The 20,273-nt window shown below is 34.6% G+C and overlaps 1 protein-coding gene across 1 annotated transcript in view; it reads right to left on the minus strand.

The window, feature by feature from the left end:
- Positions 1-20,273, minus strand: part of LOC142344959 (piezo-type mechanosensitive ion channel component 2-like) — a 212,454-nt gene that overhangs the window by 87,861 nt on the left and 104,320 nt on the right. The window contains exons 10-13 of the mRNA XM_075397043.1: positions 4,993-5,149; positions 4,612-4,701; positions 2,664-3,017; positions 1,842-2,004 (exon numbers count right to left, since the gene is read on the minus strand). Coding sequence (XP_075253158.1) covers positions 1,842-2,004; positions 2,664-3,017; positions 4,612-4,701; positions 4,993-5,149 — 764 coding nt within the window. The remainder of the gene's footprint in view (positions 1-1,841; positions 2,005-2,663; positions 3,018-4,611; positions 4,702-4,992; positions 5,150-20,273) is intronic.

Here is a 20,273-nt window from a genome sequence, read left to right on the forward strand (position 1 = left end):
ACCTTGAAGACAGGCTAATGAGTAGTCTTAGAAGACAATAAATTAAATTTGATGATTTCCATATCAGGAAATTTAGCAAGTTTTCATTAAGAATCGCAATTTCTTCCATGTTTATTTTTTAATTTTCTCTTGTCAATTTGAGAGATTTTTGATCATTAGAGGCCAATGAAGCTCTTTGGGGACACTAGATAAATTGTCGTAACAACTTTTTAGTTTTGAACATATGAATCCAAGGATTTTAACTAATATTTGCCATTTTTTTTCATGTGTTCTGAAAAGGTTTGTCATTTTTTGAGTATTTTGTCTTTAGGGGCCAAAGATGCTTCCCAAGGTTTTGAATATGGTTACTGGGTAGTTTCTATACTGACAAATAAATAGTTTTCAAGATATTCATCTGAAGAATTTTAGCAAAATTTTATTAAAATTTCAAATTTTTTTCATGATTTTTGATAAAGTTTGTTATTTTTGAGTGTTTCGGAACATAGGGGCCAATGAAATTTTTCATGGGTTTAAAGATGACTACTAGTTGGTTTTTCGTGACAACTAAAAAGGTTTGAAGATATTAGTGAGGCAATTATTTAACTGAGGCAATTTTTTTATTAAAGCTTGCCATTCTTTTTTTTTTAAATTTTTGTCATTTGTTGAGTTCTTTATCTTTAGGGGCCGTGTATCTTTTCCAGTGCATTAAGATGTTTTACTGGATAATTTTCTCTAACAACTAAAAAAATCAGAAGATATTATTAGGTGGAAGTTTGGCTATTTTTTTTCTTCAAAATTTGCCAATTTTTCATATTCGTGAAAACTCTTCTCCTTTTTCGGCTTTGTCAATCTTTGGGGCCCATAAAATTTTTCCTAGCTTATTTCTGTTAGCAGATAACGGCGTAAATTAGGTTTTTTGAGGAGACCGGCTGAAAAATTTTGGCTTTACTTTTCCAACTTTTTAGGCATTTTTTTCCTTTTATCCTCTGTATCTTTTTTGTGCAAACCGATTTCTGCTGGCCTGTAATTAATTTATTATTTATATCTTTGCAAGGAATAATTGGTCTCGATGACAAACATGTGAATATTTTGTTAGCACTAAAAGACAAATTTGCGATCACATTATAGTTCTTGTGAAGTTTTTTTCGGAATGTTGTCAATTTCAATTTGGAACTCAAGTCATCGATAATGATTATTGACGTTTTTGCTAGCTTCATGCGCAGAATAAAAAACTACCACTTCGTGTTAATTATGTTGACATCAGAACATTGAAGCAAATCTACAGCACATTTGCTAAAGAACGGTATTTAACATGATTATCTTCGAATCATTTACATTTCAAATGACGTTTTTGTTTCTCTAAATTTGTGAAACTGTTTTTCTTTTTGATTCCTACCAATCATTTGGTTTGCTTGTCAGATGTTTGACTGCTTAGTTGTTCATTCAATTCTTTGGATTGTTTTTCAGGACTTGTCCTGCTATGTTTTTTATTTTGGTCGTGTTTACAACAATTAGAGGCGATAGAAATTTCGTTTGATCTCTTTTTCTTAAATCAATTTAGATAAAAAGCGTTATTTTTAGCCACCGTTTCTTCAAACCGTCTACTTCAAGAATAAATAACGAGCCCAGACCCCAAACAAATAAGGTTTTGTCATCAATTTTACCTCATTAATTCCAAAAAAATGTAACCTTATACATGTAAAAAGGGTCCTAAAGTGTGAGATATGACGACAGAGGACTGATTATACTAATTGGTTATTATACAATGTCTTTTTCGTCAAATTCCACGAACTAGCGCACTATTAATTAAAGGAAGGGACGCTGGCTGGTAACGAAATTAGAACGATTGGGTATAAACGTACCTGATGTGTTTTGGCCAGTTGAAGTTGATAGAGTGGTGTAGTTGGTCACACCTGCCGAGCCACCTGCACCCTGTGACATCATCACACCCCCAAAGGGTCCAGAGGCACCAGAGGTCTTCTTGATCACGTGGAATGAAAAGGCACCTAAGGGGTTTGTCGAGGTCTGAAATTATAACAAAAATTATCCACAAATATTTTGATCTGCATCAAAAAGAGGATTTCTCAATAATTAAGGGAAGCTATTTCAACGGACAATTTTCGAATTGATTGTTTCATTGTGGAGCTTCTTGTAAGTTTTACCCTCTAAGCAGAAGTTTTGCGGCCTGGCTAAAATGTTGGAACTGTTCCCAACCACCTCCCCTCCCTCCCCCCTCTCCCCGTGAGCAAACTTTCTCTTTTCAGAACAATTTACTGTTTATCAATAGTAGCGTTTTTTGCATGGCCCGATAAAAGGGTGAAATAAACAATATAATCAAAACTTGCTACTATAAAGGTGTAAACGTCTCAACTTTAGATGCTTATAATCCACAGGGGAGGGGGGAGGAGGAGGGGGGTGTGTGTGTGTGTGTGTGTGTGTGTGTGGGGGGGGGGGGGGGGGGGGGGGGGTGGGTTTGGGGGTGGTTGAATGCTAGCTGATTATAAATTTGTTAAGCACCAATGATGGGTTGAACTATATTCATAATTATGACAATTTGTCAAGAAAACGGTAAGGTAATTTTTGGCTCTGGGGCAAGTTTTAAAAATCTTTGGTATGAAATATTGACGTCATCAAATACTGGGCATCCACGAGTTTTGAAACAAGAATGTGTAGATTTTTCGCACCTTTCGTCGGATGCTCAGAGGTGCTCCCAGTTTTGATACTACACTAGCGGCCGACTCTTTCTGGAGCAATCGTTCGCCAGTTCCAGGGTACGACGCAAAAGCCGAATCGGACTTGCCAAGTGACGGATTCGCCTCAGCTGACATCTTTAAACTATTGCTGGGAATTATTCCCCCAGTAGCAGCAGAGGAATCGTGGGCGAGACCAGAATCGGTGATGCTGCTGTTCACATTGTTCACACTTACCCCCATTGAGTGGTTCATTGTGAGAGAGAGTTTAAGTGCGTCGTCCTCTGCGGATTCTGCACCCATTGAGACGGTTGTGAAGTTTGTACCTGTTCGACCAGGGTTTGCTCTCTGAAAAATCATAGTATACTGGGAATCCAGGCATTGAACAGCAAGATAAATTCAAAACTGCAGCAGTGAATCAAAACAGCCATGAGCATGTATTTGTTGTCTTCTGTAGTTATTGATTGAATTACATAAAAACTTATTTTCTCAATGTTTTCAGAGTTAGGGCTTTCGAATTCTTTTATTAGCATTCGTATACTGAGGTTAACAGATGACGATAGAAAAACTAGCTACGAAATTCAACCTCGCATTTTAATCTTTTTTGTTCCGACTTTAGTGGGGGAGGAACTATATGCTCAACTAAGTTTTTTTTTGTTCAGTCAATTTTCGTCGATCGATATATTCATCCTACAGGGTTGTAATTGGTATCATTAGAAAGCTTGTCAAGCGTAGAGTTTCAAATTAAAAGTTTTTCTTTTTGAATTTCGCATTTTCCCAGGAGTAACGAAGGTTAAAAGCTTTGCGAAAGTCAGCTTAATTTCCGTTGTGTTGTTAACATTTCTTTTGTAAGCTTGCTTAAATTTTGATCAATTTTTGCTTAAAATCATGAGAAACCTGCTAACGATAGTCTCATCAGTCTCATCTGAACCAACTTTTTGCGGTGAAAATTCGGGTAATTTTTTTTTGAAAATTTAGCATTTTCTTTTTTTTTTCATGAAAAATGGAATTAAATTTGCTTAATTATCAAATATGCACTTTGTCCAATTTGACCAGTAGTGGAGACAGAAAAATTCTTTATTTGATCAGATGAGGGCTGTTTCTATCTCTGGTTTCTTAAGAAAGTGTTCTGGAACTAAGAATTTATCGGTCTTTTATTTAATTTTCATTTATCAAAATTTCCATTTGCCAAAAAACCATTGCAAAATTTTGCTGGAACAATTGCGGTTTTAACAGCCGCGCTGCGATACCAAGGCCAATTTGATCTTGCCGTTGATTTTGCAGTGAAAAAAGATTCGGATTGCAATTTGGCTCTGTCCTTTTAAAAATATTGTTTTGCATTTTTCAACCCTATGACAACGAACATTACCGATCCTCCTTGTTCAAACTTTATTAACAAAAAGATACTTTTTGTTTTTTAATTAGATTTTTTATAATCATTAAACTATCATTAAAATAAAATTAAAGGCAGCCAAAGCTCTCATTGATTCCTATACCGTATGTCTAAATGAAACAAAATCATTGAAAGAAAAAATATTTTGTTTGCAGTTTTTGGGACAGCCTAATTTCAAAATTCAACGGATAAATTTTGGAAGTGCTGCTCACAAGCTTACGATCCAGAAAGCTTAAGATATACTTCACTAAAATGAGTTAACATCTAGTGACGAGTGGATTGAAAATTGGCAACAATTTTGTAAAGTTAAATTCTTCCGAGATAATACTCCTTTGAACGCCTTAGACGTGCTGGGATGGTTATCTAAAATACTCACAAGAATCTTGGGATATTTTTCCTATTCTACCCTCCCGCTTAATGATTGCATTTTATTTGAACCGCCCAGGCGCACGTGTCATATTTTTATATATATATGATTTTCCGCAACAGCAGGTGCGCTCTAACTGGGGGCACAAGCAGAAAAGATGCGAATCTCTGGAAATAACTCACTACGAAGTTGCTCTGGAGTCTGGCTCTCTTCTCCAACTCTTCTGCTGCTAATTTCTCTATTTGAGTCATCATCCGTTCCTGCAGTTTAGACTGAAACAGCAATAGCTACAAATTAGTTACATAGTTATGGTGAAGCTAAATTAGCATTTTTTCTGCTACCCCACATTGAGTAGTCAATAAAAACTTAGACAAATTTGTTGGCTATATTTATCAAATATAAAAAGTAAACAAGTGTTAAAACATTTTTTTTACCTCAGAACCCTTCTTTTCAATATATAGCACTAAATTTCAAATAAAACCAGTATCTAAGGCGAGGTGTGAGTGTGTGTGTGCATGGGGGCGGGGGGATTGGGGGAGGCGTGGTGTGGTGTGGTGTGTTACCCTGAAGAACCAGTATCTGCTTCTGACGGCTAGTACAGAGTAGCAGAAGTAGAGACAGAGAGGGTTGGCGACGTGAGTCCAGTCCACCCTCTCGTACAATGTCAGACTATATGGCATCCGACAGTTTGTCCTCACCAACGCTCCCACTCCGAACAGCCTATCGATACAACAATTATCAATTCAGAGTATAGAATACCCGAATTTTGCTGCTAATAAGAAGCATAACTTTAGCTCCGGTGTATGTAAGTCTTCTCTCTCAAAAAATCACGTGAACGCTTTTTCAAATTTTCAGTCGTTTTCAAAAATTAAAAAAAAACTGTAAGCAATTGAACTGTTAGCACATTGAGCAAAATACTGAACAAACTTCTTAGAAAATCTTTAGAAAAAATCCTTACAACAATCTTCTTGGAAGCCCAAAATACGCAATAAAAGAAGTAAACGATCAAATCGCAAAATTACTTGGCAAAATTACAAAAATTTTATATCATCTAAGCTTTCGAAAAATAGCAAGAGTCCTTGTAGAGAAATTCTGGGCCGAACCTCTCAGTTTCTCAATTATTAATTAATTAAAAGCAATTGGTTCAATCCCACGTGGAATCTATTTAACTTGTTTGTGCGTCCCTTAGTTTAAGCAGAAACTTTAATCGTTATTTCAAGAGATTTATGATCAAGTTGAATATGTTTCCAGATTAAACCTAGGTCTCAACTAATTGCTCCCTAAGGAAAATTCAAAACTTCGATCTGATTTTTGCAGTAAACACTAATCTCTGTAGAAATTGCGGTATTTTAATTGCTAAATGTTAGGAAATGGTTATTTACATTTTTTAATTAAGAAGAACGATACAACAATGTTTTTAATAGAGATCGGCCAGTACTTACACACTAGTAGCGATGTCACTTGTAGCTATCCTGAGAATGAGAAATTTAGGTCGAACACCTCCAGTATCATAAAAAGTTTGTTCACAGAATTTACAGCTGCTTTCTTTCAATTTTCTCAACATAAATACAAATCTTTACCGGGTAACTTTAAAACCACTCAAGATAATAGATTTGAGTTTTTTAAGCACCTGCCTGATATAAGAAGCTTCTTAGATTTGTTTTTTGATGGGTCAACAACATTGTTTTTTCACTTACAGTTCTGCACATGTGATCAAAATATCGTCTATTAATCTATAAACAGCAAACCTGCGGGGAAAGTATGCGCTGGATATTTTGTTTAATAGTGACAACTTTAAAGATACAGAAAATAATGGAATAGTTCCTGTAGAATTCGAAATTCTGCACTTCGCAACAAAATTGTTAACTTTTTCCAAGTTTAGGACTAAATTGATAACTCTTTTCAGGAAAAGCTAAACTCCAATCTCTTGGCTAGCTTATTGTAGACTCTTTGGATCATATACTGCTGTTCCCAAGTAACAGCGCTTTTTGAGGAAAATCATGCCGAATACAAAGGAAGTCGTTCTTTATCTTTTTTTATTCGTGAGGACGGATTTAATTTGAGGAATCTGAAATATAGAGACAAGATAGTACATACAGCAGGGAAACTATTTTCACTGTTAACACCAATGAATGCATTTTGGAAAAACGAGAAGGGACAATAAACTTCCAAAAAAGTCTAATTTGTTGAGTTCATGGTTTGACCATTTGATTAAATGGTAGCGTCATATAACTGATACTGTTTTCTTTCACTTTGAATAGCTCGAGTAGAAGTCAGCAATGTATAAAGAAGGCGTTCGGGTCATTCAATTGTTCTTTTGAAGTCACAACAAATTTTACGTAAGAAAGACATAACTAACGTGGTCCATAATGCAAAGTGAACAGATTCTTTTTTTTATCACTCTTGTACGTTGTTGCTTGATAAGTTACTAAGAAGTAGAACCACAACATTATCAAAACAGTACCATAACAGAGCTTCAGCCTAAAAGTTGACTTGTAAAGAAGTTGTGATGACAAAAACAATGTTGACAGCGTTGAACTGACTTGATAAAACCAGAACACCGATTTGCGCGATTGGAATTCAAAATACCAGAGAACACCGGAGAACCGCAGTTAGATCAAGCGGATAAATTGAGAAGCTAGTTGGAATACTTCTTTTGCTGATGATAGAGAAATTCTGTTGTGATAGAGAATAGTAGCTCTTTAGCTGTGAATTTGATTACAAAATTAATAATGAAACGCTGGTTGAATTTTGATTTAATTTTGTGATCTTTTACATTTCTTGTTTATTCAATTGACGTTATTTGATTACTGGGATCAATTAATTTGTCTAACAAGAGTTTCTTAGAGCCGACAAGAGCAGTGTGGGGACAAACGAACCTTCCAATGGAAGTCTGAGAGCCATAAAAACACCCCTTTCATATTATTAGAGTTTTGGGCGCTAGTCGGTCCCCAGTAATATATAGGTGAGCTACCCTCCGGGGGGGTGAGGTCCCCATGTATTAAGATAGGGTATAGCGTAATTTCCAGGAGATAGGGGCCTCTCACATGTATTAAGATAGGGTATAGATAGCATGTATTAAGATAAGGTACATGTATTAAGATTAGGAATAGATCTGCATGTATTAAGATTAGGAATAGATCTCCATGTATTAAGATTAGGAATAAAATCTCCGTGTATTAGGATTAGGGATAGGATCTCCATGTATTAAGATTAGTTATAGCCGTTATGTATTAGGATTAGTTATAGCCGCCGCCATGTATTAAGATTAGTTATAGGTTCCGCCTTGTATTAAGATAGGGTACAGGTTTTGTGCATGTATTTTTGAATGCACATATGGTAGTAGTATAGTCGGTGCAAATGTTGGGGGTAGGTTCGGAGGCGCACCTGATTGGCTGAAATTTTGAGGGGAAAATATCAATTTTTGTGTTGTTATTAAATGTTTACTTAAGAACAATAGAATTGGCGTGGGTAATTAATTGCTGTAATTATCTGAGGGGTAAAAATGTGACATGTAGAATTTTTGTTTGCAAATTTTAGGTCATATTAAATTGTGAAGTTAATTGGCGTGGGTTTTCAATTACCCTAATTATCTGAGGTTAATTATGTGACATGTTGAATTTTGGTTGTTAAGCTTTCGGTCAATTGCAAAGATTGTTCCCCTAATTGTTTGAATCAATTGTGTAACAAGTGTCTTTTGCGCGCTCAAATAATTGGAAAAAGTTCAATGATAGAAAAAAAACACGAATCAAAATAGCATATAATTACAGACACAGTATAAATGCAATTGTGAATTTTACAGAACTGTGATATAGCAAAAGTATTTCAGTTATATGTTGAGTGGTGCTGTATGAATACCGTCAGACTTAACAATGCGCTTAGGGTAGAAAAAGGACAGTCCCTTCTTTGTCTGCTCATACGTAGCAACACAATGGTTTATTGTTCTGAACCCTCTATTTGTTGAAAAGAGATTGATAATTTCATCCATCACACGTCGATATTTCTCCATTGGTCCATCTCCGTTCTCTTCTAGTGTTCTTTTGTTGAGACCATTACTACTGAACTTGTATTTGTCAGACTGTGCATCGTAGCAACAATAAGTTTTGCTACAAAGACAAATCATTTCCGTACATCTGAATTCTTCCTTGAAGAGCCCTGGTTCCCGTTTATCATGCTTCTTATGCTTAGAGCAAAACGTTCTAGAGAAGAAATTTTGAATAGCATCTGCTTGAAAAGAGTCATTACGGTCCTGCTGTCTCGATTATTCCCATTCCTGTTTTTTAGCAGGTAAAATACAATCAAAAAAATTCTCATGAGCTAGGGCTAAATAGAGAGAACCTGTATCCATCTCTAACTCCTAACTACTCGAATTTATTGACATCGCAAAATCTGTCAAAGAAGTTATAGTAGAGCTCCAACATTCGTAGTTTAGCGTACTGAAGTATGAAGAACCCAACTATTATAGGTTCGCGGTGTTCAATTTTTGATTTTGCTAGTACAACTTCGTAAAGCTCTTTTGAGACATTGTTCAAGCATTTTCTCATTGATTGTTTTGTGCGTTTTCTCATCGTTCAAATATTTGGTCTCTGTATGTTTGCTTCTGTCCATAATCTGATAACCGTAAGAGCTATTACGCAATAATTCCATAGTCTCAGCAACAACGCTGGAATCATGATTTTCATCTCCATCCCTTCTAGCGTCTACCACTGACTGTATAAAGGTGTTGAATTATTTTCTGGGCGTGCACTGTACAAATCTATAAATTCTTGTACATTTCAGATCGAGACTGATGTAGAAATTTAGTAGGGGAGTAATAATTGTTCCAATTTCCAGATTGAAACTTGAAATTGGCATTCGCTGAGGTTGCTTCAGTAAGTTGTTTTCAACAACGTAATCTCTCATATAATCCCCAATATCAGCTCAACTAATGTTGAAATTTTTAAAAATAGGCGGGAAATTCGACAACTTGTACTTCAAGACTGCGGGAACTTCCAAATCACATTGTACGTAACCAAACATCTCTCCGTCTCTTATTTTAGCTAGTAAAGACTCTTGCTTCAAAGGAAGTTTGAAAGGAAAGTTCTTTCTCACGTGATTTCTAACATTTTCTTCTTCTTAACACTTTCCCACCATTTACACTCCCAGATTTCATTAATCTTATATCCTTTACTTTTTAAGTAGTCTCTTCTCAATTCAGCATGTTCTCTTTTTCTAATCCCTCTCTGTGTTTCCTCTTCCGAGAGACTTGCTTCAGCTTCCTGACAAAGACAGAAATGAAAGTAACAACCCATGGCTTCAAACACCGTATTACAATGTGCGCAAAATCCGTCTACTTTGAAACAATCAATATTCTTCTGTTTTCCGGTTGTGTAGTAGCTCTCAATTTTACATTCGGGACGTTGTGGTTGAAGATATGACATAACCATGTTCCCAAATGTTCGAGATCTGTTTGTTCAAGCCCTGAATTTTTGAGAATCTGTATCAAGTTCCCATCGAGTGTAAAGTCCAGTGGGCATTTCTTGACACATTGAAAAGGGATAGAGTTGACTAGCGTCAATACCTACGATAGACTTGCAAAGGTTTTCAGAGTTTTGTATGAAGGTCTGATCAACTACTGCTTTTCTGGTAAAAACAATAGATGGACCACCAGTCATATCCTCACGTATTTTGTCATATAAATCATTGTCAGCTTCAACAAATGGAAGACAGATATTAGCCAAGCTCGGAAGTGTGCATCCGAGTTATAACATACCGATACCCTTGTTGTGATAAAATTCCATCGTTTTTTGCATTGCCCCCAGTGTTGGAACAACATCTTTGTTGTTGTACCACTTGACAAAATCTCTGAATGTAGCCACTTGTTCTTGCTCCCAGAAGATTTTCAGGTAGTTGTAATTGTCAATTCCAGATGGAGGAACATTTTTTAACCTCAACTTTTTTAAAGACTGTTGTTGAGAAAATCCACTGTTAAGCAATTTAGTGAAATCAGTAAATTCGTTTTCCAGTGGATTATAATTTCTCAGTTTGCTAAAGAAACAGTCGTAAGGAGGTAGAAAAGTTGCATCGAGCTTTTCGGGAGAGTCAAACCACTCATTGGGGAAGAATCCTTTAGTCTCACTTGTCTCGTATGCTTTAAGGAAAGAATCAAGTGAGGTAGCTCCACCGAGAAAATTGAGGATACCGAGAAATTGTACATCACCAAATTTAAGAGAAACAAAGAGATTTGCCTTTTTAATAACAGTAGGTTGAATGTCGCGCTCATGAATAAGATAGGGCAGGAGATAGGACTTAATGAGGTTTAAATCATATTTTCCACTATTGAATCCGAACACAGGTAAAGTTTTCACATAACGCTCAAAGTGTTGCTGTAAGTCCAAAAGCTGGTTTTTCTGTATTTGCAGAAATTGCTTAGACATATCAGATTCATCATCTTCTTCGGCAAGTTCATCTTCAAACTCAAAAGCTGAAGCGTTTTGATCCTTTCTTTTATTTAAATTTTCCCAAATTGCGTTAACTCGTGCTCTGATTATTGCTTCAATAGAGGAAAATTTTGTCCGCATTTCAGTTTTACTTTTGTTTGCTAAGTCTTCAATAGCTTCAACAAAAGATGTAATGAGAGCTTTCGGATCTTTATCGCATAGGAAGACAGGTTCATCAATTAAATTGGAGGAAATAGAGACAGAGATTGATTCATGCTTTCCAATCCAAATGGTTGTGTTTGTATCTTTTAATTACTCAGAGGGTACACATATCGATTCTAAATAAAAAAAAGTGTTTTTGAACAATTTTTGATCATCGTTGTAAGAAATTCCAAATCCGTGAAGTTTATCAAATAAGGTCTCGCGCAATGTATAAACACTCTTTGTACTCTATATGCTGTACTCTATCTTTACCTGTTTTAACATGGCGGTTGAAATTTCCCGCTTTCTGAATAAACGAATCGCAACTGGGACAACGGTATCGTTTAAAGAAAGTGTTAATATCATCCACATAGCATATGATGATCCATATAAGTGAACAGCTATAGCTCGTAATAAGCACAGATAATCTTTGTAAGTCTCGCCGTAACCTTTCGATACAAGACAATTCACATCTGATTGTCTAAGTAACTGTTCAGGAAGAACAGCATCGATACATCACATTGGAATGCTTTTTAGAAGAGCGCAGAATATTGTCACATTTGTAGTCAAAGCAAATCGCCATTTTGTATTCTCCCGCTCCTGAGCACACGTCTCCACTAAATCCATCTTTTCAATCCTGTCCTGAAGAGAGACTAAGTCTCCTTTGGAACAGAGTAGATGAGATTTCTCGAAAAAGGTGTTGTTCTCGTGAGCGTAGAAGTATCGGTACTCGTCCGTATCCACATTTCTTAATATAAATCCTAGAGTCAAGTTGACTTTGGCAGCACAGTTGAGTTTTTCGAATACTTCTTTCAACTTTTTTTGTTAATTTCATGAGGATCGAACTTGGACAGCTTAAAGTTGAACTCTTGATGTCTCCCAATTTCAATCTCAGTATCGTCAAAAAAGTGCTGACAAGCACTAAGTTCTTGTTGCAGCTGCTCGTTGTCTTTTTCCAGTTCCTCTGATTCTAGAACTTCTTTTCGCTCGATTTTGTCCCAACTTTTGTTGAAGTTCCATGCTTTCTCCTCCTGTGTTGTTGAAGAGAATAGAAACTCGGAAACTCCTTCAAGCATACAGTACACACAGTACTTAGCTTTGTATCCTTAGGAGCGTGATGCTTAGCAATGTGGTAATTTATGTCTTCTTTCTTCTTTGTACTGAAATGTGGACATTTGGGACAAAATAAAGTCCCATTATCACAAAACTGCTTGTGTCTCGCCATATTCTTCTTCACCACCATTTTGTTGCACTTAATGCATTACACTGGGAGATTTTTATCGAGGGAAGGCATTGTTTTGGTACAAGATGAAACAAATTCGGGTATTGTGACGAGCAACTAATTGTGAAAATAACAAAGAGAGAATGAAAGAAATTATTTTTGTACAATTAGGGAACGCAGCTATGACGCATCACTCCATATATGGAAATTTACCATTTCCATTTTAGGAAGCTTGTTGTCATAACCGAACATTCTAGAACATAATGAATAAAGCAATCAGATTCTTCCATTTTGAAATACCTTAAATTTTTATGAACATTCACTTTAAATGTGTGATTTCAATCCTTGTAAACTCAAAAATATCAAATCATTCTTATATATCTTCTTAATCCTTTCTGTTACATTTTATATAAATTTTCATATTTTATCCAGCCATAATCCAAAAACAGACTGACAACAAATTCAAATAAATTGTTCCAATCTTTACAAATTCTGCGATTCAAATTTGTGTCTATCCGCAATTGACAGAATTCGGTGCTTGCAAACAAATCTAGTCGTATTGAAAATTGAAATTAGCACATGAATGTGCGTTTACAACAACGTTAAGGATGTCGAAAACAAATATTCATCCATACTTCAGGAACAACTATTTACTGTACAACTTAACGTTATTGTCTTGGAACCTCCCAACCAATCAAAATCCCGTGTTAAAGAAACTATTCTGAAGATTAACGATTTTTTTGTGTAACTGTTGCTTAACTTTAACTTTCTTTTACATAAACAGAGTGTTGCGTGAAATTTTAATCATTTGCGAAAAATGTTAATCAAAAATCATTTACAGTTGTTGGAAAAATTACATAAGAGGAAAGAAGGAATTGCCGATGCTTACAAAGTTGACGAGATTGATGTTGATTCCTACTTTTTCTACAATTTCTCGGACATTTGCGTTCAGAATAACAGAATAACCCGATTTAGTAAAGGATTTGAAAATGCAACATTTTCCATTAAAAAATTCAAATATGATGATTATATAACGAAGCAATCATTTGACTTATCGTCGGAGCAACACATTAACAAGTACAAAATTTTGTTTATTTTGATTTCTGTTCCCGAATTTTTAGAACAGTACAGAAATCAAGCACAAGCGAACTGTATTCCAATTCCTGACCCCATAGCAATCACTTCATCTGTACAAAGCGCGTTGTTTTTCCATTATTATACAGATTACAATTCTGAAGGGGTAAAAATTCGATTTGGAATTCGGCTCCCAAATATATATATAAACAAAAGTTCTGTTCCAAATATGGAACACTTAACGAGATTGATTTAAAAAATAACGAAGTTGAACAATTTTATCAGAGCTCGACCTTTTTGTTAAATTATGTCAGTTCGTTCCCACTCAGCTATCCTTATTTAGTAAACAAGCGGTCAAATCATGTGTTACATTTATTTTTCACAAACCATATTTGGTTTCTATTCACGCATTGATGTTCCTGTTTCGTATACGAGCGTCATTTTATAACAAATTCTTCCATATTTAGTTACATTAAAAACTTACCATTTCCTGTTTTGGTTACTAGCGTCACTCTTTCTACAAAATTTTTTCCTTCTTTGGTTACTTTGTTTTTTTTGGATGGAATTCACTATAAATAGGAGCGACATAGTTAGACATTATCATTCTCTTTTCCAAAAATTAATTTCACCTCTGTTTCTCATCGTCCTGCTAACTATTCATCAAAACTTTATCCTACAGTCACATTCTTCTTATCTACAGAGCTTACATCAGTTTTAACGTTTATCTAATTCTAACTTCTATCAATTAATCTGAACAAAATGGAGTTTACTGTGCAAAACAATAGTCTTCTGTACTCATTTTCCTTCACTGAGGAGACTGCTCGGATAAGTGTTGAAGACTTATCAAACGGATTATATGAGTAATCACTTTACCCATCACTGTGTGGCATATTATTGAAAACCAGTGACAACAACTCGACACCTATTATCAGGGTCAGGTTCCAATTACGGAGAATCAGCTTGGAACTCAAGCGATGTGACACGAAGTTGCTATTATTAGTGGACACCACTATCCTCACGTTGCTGGGACAGAATTTTCGCCGAATTACGTCGCTGGCAACATTCAATATACTTTCCCTTGGGAAGAAGGGCAAATTCCCAACTCATGGTTCTCTAGCCCGGATGTAAATCAAGTTTTGAGTTCAGTGGAGGAGTCGGGGATTTTGCGTCAAACTGTGTCGGGCTTTGATGGGAGCGAGCTAAGTGTTGATACTAGCACTTGGTCAGCGATTGATCAGCAGAACTTTGATCCGGCACAGTACTATGGTTCTACTGTTATGTCGACTACTCCATCAATGACAACACCTTCCCTAGAGGATGCAACAGCCCACAATCCATATTTGCTGACTGATGAACTTCAACAACTTCAATCAGCGTTCAACCAACTGATCCTCCAGTAATATTTGAACGTTCTGGACCTTTTGGGAATGAGATTCAGATCTTGCTAGAGTACGTTGTGAGAACTCTATTTGAATAGATTTGAGTTGGTACAATTTTTCAGCTTCATTTGTAATCGATCTTAACGGAAAAGTTTTAAGTTGATTTATACATTTTTCTGGTAATGAATTTAAACATTCTGTATAATATAATCTTTCTTATGTGAGCTTTCATTTCTAAACCAGTTCATCAGGATATCATCAATTAAAATTTTAATTTTTACCAAACTTGACATTTAACGGAAAGAGCGTTATCAAAACTCGACATTTAACAAAAATACTTGATCAAAAATTTAATATTTAAGAAAAAACTGAGCAGAAATTTGATTTCTAAGAAAAGACCTGTATGAAAACTTGATTTTTAAGTTGTTTTAGTAACTGAAAACTTGTCATTTTAAAAATTAAAAAATCTCTTCATTTTCTGTGTTAAATTATACCGTAAACTGGTGAAAATCAGGAAAAAATTTGCGCTTCATTGTATCTAATTGGAATCGATTTTTTGATATTTAAACAAAAAAATTGAATGAAAACTCGGCATGTAACAAAAATTTTGTTGAGAAAACTCGACTTTTATTAAAATTAATTGTTCCAAAACCCAACATTTAACAAAAATTTTTGTGAGAAAAATCGACTTTTAAAAGATTAATTTGTTAAAAAACTCGACATTTAACAGATTAGAGGTATCAATTTTAACATTCAAGAAAAAGATTGTATAAAATGGGAAATTGAATTTTTTGATTTTTAAACCAAAAAATAAAACTGATACTATGTAAATCATTGTCATGCAATTACAAATTTATTACTTTCTAATTTCAAGATATAACAGAGAGTAATCAATTAATCCATGACCATCTAACAAACAGTCAACAATTTTTATCAATTCACTCTCACATTTTGAGTTTTTAATAGAGTGAATTCTGTCCAGAAATGAAGATCCCATCGTTTGTGTGCCTACATTTCTTTGTTCCGCTCGCATTAGATGTCTCTTGAACTTCTTTCTACACAATCTCACAATCTTTTTTTGGACACACTCGGTAACTTCTCAACAAATTTGTTTTCATAATTGTGTTGTACTGCTCTGTCTAACTGAGTAAAGACAAGTCCCGATTTTTCCAAAATATTGCCAAAAAATTGATGTTTATATAAAGAATATAAACAATCGACTGTCTGATATAAATAAGAAAGATCTTCCAGTTTTTGAAGCAAGTCTTCGGTGGAGGGAGAATTGAGAACAATGTGATATCGACAGGTTTTCAGGGGACAGAAACTGTTGTGTGAAGCAACAACATATTCATTTGTAAGAAAATATGATCTATAATCTTTGACAGATACAGACATAAAAAACTCTTTTCACAATATTTTTTTTAAAAGTATGGTAATACCTGACACATAACTGCTGCCATTCTGTAAAATTATTTCGTACGTTCAAATAAGGAAATCAATTTTTTTAGAACTTATATTCCAAATAAGGAAACTAACTTATTTATTATAATTAAAGCCAAATTCCAAGTAAGGAAATCAACTTATTTATTATAAACGAATTCAAATTCTAAATAAGGAAACAAATGGAATTGTCATGTGCAATTTAAAATCTCATTTGAACTATGAATCAATTCAAGGAACAGCGGATTAAAAAAATTCGATGTTTTACTTTTTCAAAATATTTTCGTCACTACTTCTCTCTAATGCAACACAGACGTGCTAAACACAAAAACGCTTTTTCTATAATGATTCAAAAGTTTCCTTTATTGAAAATTTCTGATTAGAAGTCCTTTTAAGGAAAAAGTTTAAATAGACACATTTTCTCTTCCTTTTTAGGAAAGTGTGTGAAAACAATGATGTCATTAGCATAAAAGGAAATTGTGTGTTGTAGACCATAAAATTTTAAGCAAATCATTTAATCAACTTCTTGCAGCTTACTCAAGTTACGTAAATTTCTCTCCCCAAACTATCTCCTTTTTACTCGAGCGCTCCATCAATGTTTATAGATTCACAACCTAAATTGGGTACTGATTCTGTACCATTTTATATTGACTTTGGCTCTCATCCAAACAGATTTGGGAGATTTACTGTGTCCCAAATATTTAGAAATGGACAAAATTACTCTGAACTAAGTCTTCAAAAAAGATAAATGTGGGACATTTGAAAAGTACCAGCAATTGAGAATCGGAGATTACGAATTCAGAAATTTTGTCTCCTGAAGAACGATCTGCTGAATGGAGACTGGGAGATTTAACAAAATCCAGCTCAATTTGAGAAGAACCCAAAAAAGGAAGACGTGCTGCAACAATGTCACAAAGCAAGAGAGATCAGCATTGGAAAAAATCGAAGACTCTACGTTACCTTTATACAGTACGTTCAGCGCAATCCAGCTTCAGTTTATGTCCAGATCCGACTATTTTGTCGCAAAGAGAGCAATGAGTTCAAGCAAGCGACTTACTTCAGCTATAAAATGGAAGAATTCAAGGAACTGATTGAAAATCTTAAAGATTTCTCTAATACTGAACAATGTACATTTCAATAACTACTGCTGCGCAATATTATAATGATTTTTGATATTGAATGATGAATATTCGTTGATTATATGTATTTGTCTTCCAGTAAACAATTTTTCATTTGAAACTTTCTTCTTCTTAGAATGAGTTGGGATATTGGAAGCTCTAGAAACATTTTCTTAAGTCTCAGAGACAAATCAAAATTTTTTACGTCAGGTTACATCACGAGCTTAAAAGGTTTTCATATACAGTTCTTGAAGCGCAAAATTTTCCCAATTTGGATAACTTAGACGTAGAGTCCCAAATTTCTGGATTCAAGTGGGTTTTTCATGTGCGCAGAACAGCTCTAACATATCGTTCTGACAAACAAGAAATTTCCATTTCTCAACATCGCTGGAACGGATATCAGTGGAGTTTTCTTACAATGATTGATTTGAAAAAAGAAGAGTATAAAAATTTAGTAGATCATCTACCAACCCTTCTTTCCTATATAGAAAATTACAAAAAGACTTGCAATATTTTGGACAAAACAACTCAGAGTTAATGAATATTGTTACTCTGTAAACATTTTCCATTGTTACGGAAGCATACTTTCAATTTTTCCAACGAACGAAAAACGTACAAAGTTTTTTCTCGCAGCTTGTAAAATTTGGGACCGAAATGTCGATTTGGACGAAATTGATCGAAATTTTCCTCAAGGAGGAACAATTGGACATGGAAACACTCTTTTGGAATTTTTCTTAGCTAGATCAAAAATTTTTTGTCCACATGCAATTTTACTTGATTCTGCTGGAGCTGTAAAAACAACAACAGACGAAGGACCCGGTTATTGTTACATGCTACCGTAATTACCCAGCTCCTGTCTTCTAGGTCATATAACTGGATTATTCTTTTGAGTCTACATCAAAGTTTGTCATCCTCATATTTTTAAAATACTAGATTGTTAATCATTTGTTAATTATCTCAGCTAAAAAGGGGATAACTCTCGTTGTGTTTGATATTGAGTGCCTGGAGGGAACAATTGTCAAGGAGCTGGGAATTTTCATGGACGGAATTGTGTTGGGATATACATTTCTCCCACCCAATGACTACAAGCCAACAGTTGAAGCAAAGTGGAACACAAAGAATTTACATGGAATCAACTGGAATAAAAGAAAAGTTGATTACTCAGATCTTCCAACCATAATTCATCAATATTGTTCTCCTACAACCGAATATTTTGCCAAAGGATGGGGAAAATGTAAAATCCTTTCCAATTACTTGTGAAAAGATGTGGAAAATTTGGACGATTTTGGATGTCCAAAAGCCTCTAAGTTGATTTCCAACGAAGATATTATCTGGGAATGTAATAGTAACTACCCCTTCCGACAAAAGAAAACATTACACTGTGCAGAGAAGAAAGCTTTTGCTTATGGAACTTGGGTTCCTAATTTTTTTGACAAATTTAAAATTTGTAAAAATTTTGAGGTACTTTGATTGTAATGTATCATATTATCTCTTAATTAATTTTTAAAATCATTTTATTCTTTTGCAAAACATAGAAAAGTTGCTTCAAAAAAGAGAAAATTGAACAAATTTTGTCCTAGCGTTACACAGTTATTCTACATTTCAATTCTGTCGTTTTTCTTAATTTTGAATGTATTTTCCTTTTTTATGCTTTCTGTTATTAATTCTTGTGAAGAGACAGTGTTTTGGCTCTCGCTGTTGTTTCTTTCCTTTTAATGGTTGGAAGCTTATCTCATTTTTTTATTCATTCACATCGCAATTCAGTAGGAACATTTTTTCTATCGTCTCAATGATAACGTTTAAATGACTGAGCATACAGATAAAGGATTAAATTTGAGTAAATTTGTCTTTGATGATAATAATCAAGAACGACAATCATAGAAATGTTTTGGACAGACTTCAAATAGGTCTCTAGTCGTTTTTCTGTCCCAATTTTTTTGTTATACTCGTAATTCTGGCCTGTTGTATAGGACGAATAACATTGGCTACAACTTGTGAAGAAACAACAGTTTAGATTGCAATCCTTTCTAGTACAGTTGGTTATATTTATCTTCACCTAAATTATGAATAAGATAATTTCCACAAAAGAACGAATTTTTATTTCATTGGTTGGACCAAGCCGGTCTGGGAAATCTCATCTTATACGTCAATGGTTAACAATTAGAATTTCTCGACCAGAGCTCGACACAATTTACTACTTCTATCAACATTATCAATCTCTTTATGGTTTAATGTCTAAAGACGTTAAAAATATTGAGTTTAAAGAAGGAGTTGACTTTGAGTTTATTCAAAACCTCCCGAATAACGTAACAAAGTATCTGTTAATTTTTGACGAATCTTGTGAGAAGATTTCCAGTTCTAAAGATTTTGTTAAAATTGCAACAGCTGGAAGACATAAAGGACTCAGCACAATATATATCAAACACAATTTATTTCATCAGAGTAGATTAGGAAGAGATATAGAGTTACAAAATACTCATATTGTCTTGTTCAAGTCTCCTAGAGATGTACTGCAAATAAACACTCTGAGTCAACAGTTGGGATTAGGTTCACAATTAAAAGATTGGTATACCAAAGCAACTTCCATTCCCTATGGTCATTTACTTACTGATTTAAATCCCAAAACAGTTGACTCTCTTCGATTTCGTACAAATAGTGGATCGATTCCTTCAATTTTTTTCCTTCCACAAGATAAACAGCAGACCACATTTTTGAGTAATGAGCACACAACATCTCTCTACTCTGACAACGTTCCAAAGTTATTCCCGGAACTTCAAAAGAACTTACCTAAAAAATTGTCCAAAAGAAATTATTCAGTTTCTAAACGAGCGCATCGTAAACCTGCTCAGAGGAGAACTGTAAGATATTCAAAAACAAGACGTAATAAAGTATCAAGACGAAATTCATCAGCTCATTCCAAAAAGAACTGGAATATATAAAAGGAGAGCGATTTGAAGTTCAAGGAAAGCAATAGAACTAATATCAATTTCA

Source organism: Convolutriloba macropyga, chromosome 8, assembly GCF_964194025.1.
Source record: "Convolutriloba macropyga chromosome 8, txConMacr16.3, whole genome shotgun sequence".
Lineage (NCBI taxonomy): Eukaryota > Metazoa > Xenacoelomorpha > Acoela > Convolutidae > Convolutriloba > Convolutriloba macropyga.